The sequence below is a fragment of the Perkinsus marinus genome (assembly GCF_000006405.1).
Source record: "Perkinsus marinus ATCC 50983 genomic scaffold scf_1104296947904, whole genome shotgun sequence".
Taxonomy (NCBI): domain Eukaryota; phylum Perkinsozoa; order Perkinsida; family Perkinsidae; genus Perkinsus; species Perkinsus marinus.
This window is the reverse complement of record NW_003210411.1, coordinates 1-1,631: the sequence shown is the minus strand read 5'-3', so window position 1 is coordinate 1,631 and position 1,631 is coordinate 1. Positions and strand designations below refer to the sequence as shown.

The following is a 1,631-nucleotide window of genomic DNA, read 5'->3' as shown; positions in this document are numbered from 1 at the left end:
CTTCTCCTCCTTAGGTTTCCCTCTTTTAGAAGATAGGAAACTCTGAACTTTTTTGTAGTAGTTACGATAGTCCTCCTCTGATTTAGCACTCGTGAGCTCAGAATGATACTGAGACTCAGCTAACCTCACCAAATCGAAAGCCCTCTTATCTTGCATCACTTGCTGTTTCAGCAGAGCAACCCAATGTTTCGTAGGGGTCTCTGTAGTCGCAAGAATGGACCTCAATTGATGCAAGAAGTCATCTAAATCATCCGTCGATCTGTAGACGGGCAGAACGACATTAGGTAGTCTTAGACCAACAAGAGTTGCCGATGACGATGATGATGACCGATTATCACGAATCTGAGTCATCTGAGTCACCACTTCTGTAAGCTGTGTCAGCTTATCAGTCAATGCCTCAATCTTCTCAGTGGAAGCATCATACATTTCTCGGCGAAAGCCCCCAAATGTTGTAGGGTTCGGGACAGATATGAACTAAGTGGTGATTCTAGTGCTCAGATGAGGTAACACAACCCAGAGGGACTTTAGTATAAGTTGTTGGATGAAGTAGTGAGGTTGGAGTGACAAAGAGGAGCGCCAACAGCTGGAACAGCCACCAACTACGACCAGCCTCCCCGATTAGCTATGGATTGAACAGAGCACGCAAGTACAAATGACTGCGCAAGATCCCACTACATATGATTCATCGAGAAAATCACAATCACATTGAGATGATCATTATTCCGTAATGTTCACCTTTGAGTCAAGGTCTGCCTTGACTGAGCACTGGGAAGACTAATCCTTAACCCAAGAGAGCAGTCTCATTTCTTTTGCAGATGTTCAACAACCTCATGCCTAAACGCTTAACCTTCTTCTGGGCTTTCTTCGCCGGCACTATCACCTTCGGTGAGAGCACTACTAATCGCACACTTCTGAGGGTATTCCATCGTGGAGTCCCACTCGACATTCGTCATATACCAAAAATGATGACACAGACTCTCGCGGCCTCTGATGGAATGATGGAATCTCTCAGTCAAGATGACCATGATTGTGAACGATGCTTCGCGCAAGATGATATGGTCTATGACTTGAAGGCGATAGGCATACAAATTGTGGACTCCAAATGCCCGGTTGGTCACAAACAAATTTTGAACTACTTGAGGAAAGCTAAGAATATGCTGAGCATCGACTTCGATTGCGAGCCCGACTCGAGGGTCACACTGCATCCGACCCTCGCGGCGGACATGGCAACTTGCACTGGTGGCAATTCTGTTCTCGGCACAAACGACCCCGGCTCATCCTGTCAGCCTAACCTCGAGCTTATCCATTTAGGGGCTGCCTGGGAAGCGGCTCGCTCAGCCGGACGGAAGCTGAAGGATGTCGTGTTGGCCATCAGCGACACTGGTGTTGACATGACTCATCCTGACCTGGTTAATCAATTCTGGAGGAACCCAGCTGACAACTCCATCGGTTACAACTTCATAACCAACAGTATTGATGTGACTGATAGACACAGCCACGGTACTCACTGTGCTGGCAACGCTGCCGCTCAGACTAATAATAACATTGGCATCGCAGGAGTGGCAAATATCGATGGCTCAGTACCTAGTGTAAAGCTGATGATACTCAAGATGCTTGATGACACAGGAGGG

At 47.3% G+C, this 1,631-nt stretch overlaps 1 protein-coding gene across 1 annotated transcript; it reads left to right on the top strand.

The window, feature by feature from the left end:
• Positions 1–815: 815 nt before the first annotated feature.
• On the top strand, positions 816–1,589 carry Pmar_PMAR005585 (subtilisin, putative; the record flags this gene model as incomplete). Its single annotated transcript, XM_002779037.1, has 1 exon — positions 816–1,589. A coding segment is annotated over one exon (774 nt), but the record flags the coding sequence as incomplete, so codon positions are not given.
• Positions 1,590–1,631: the final 42 nt, after the last annotated feature.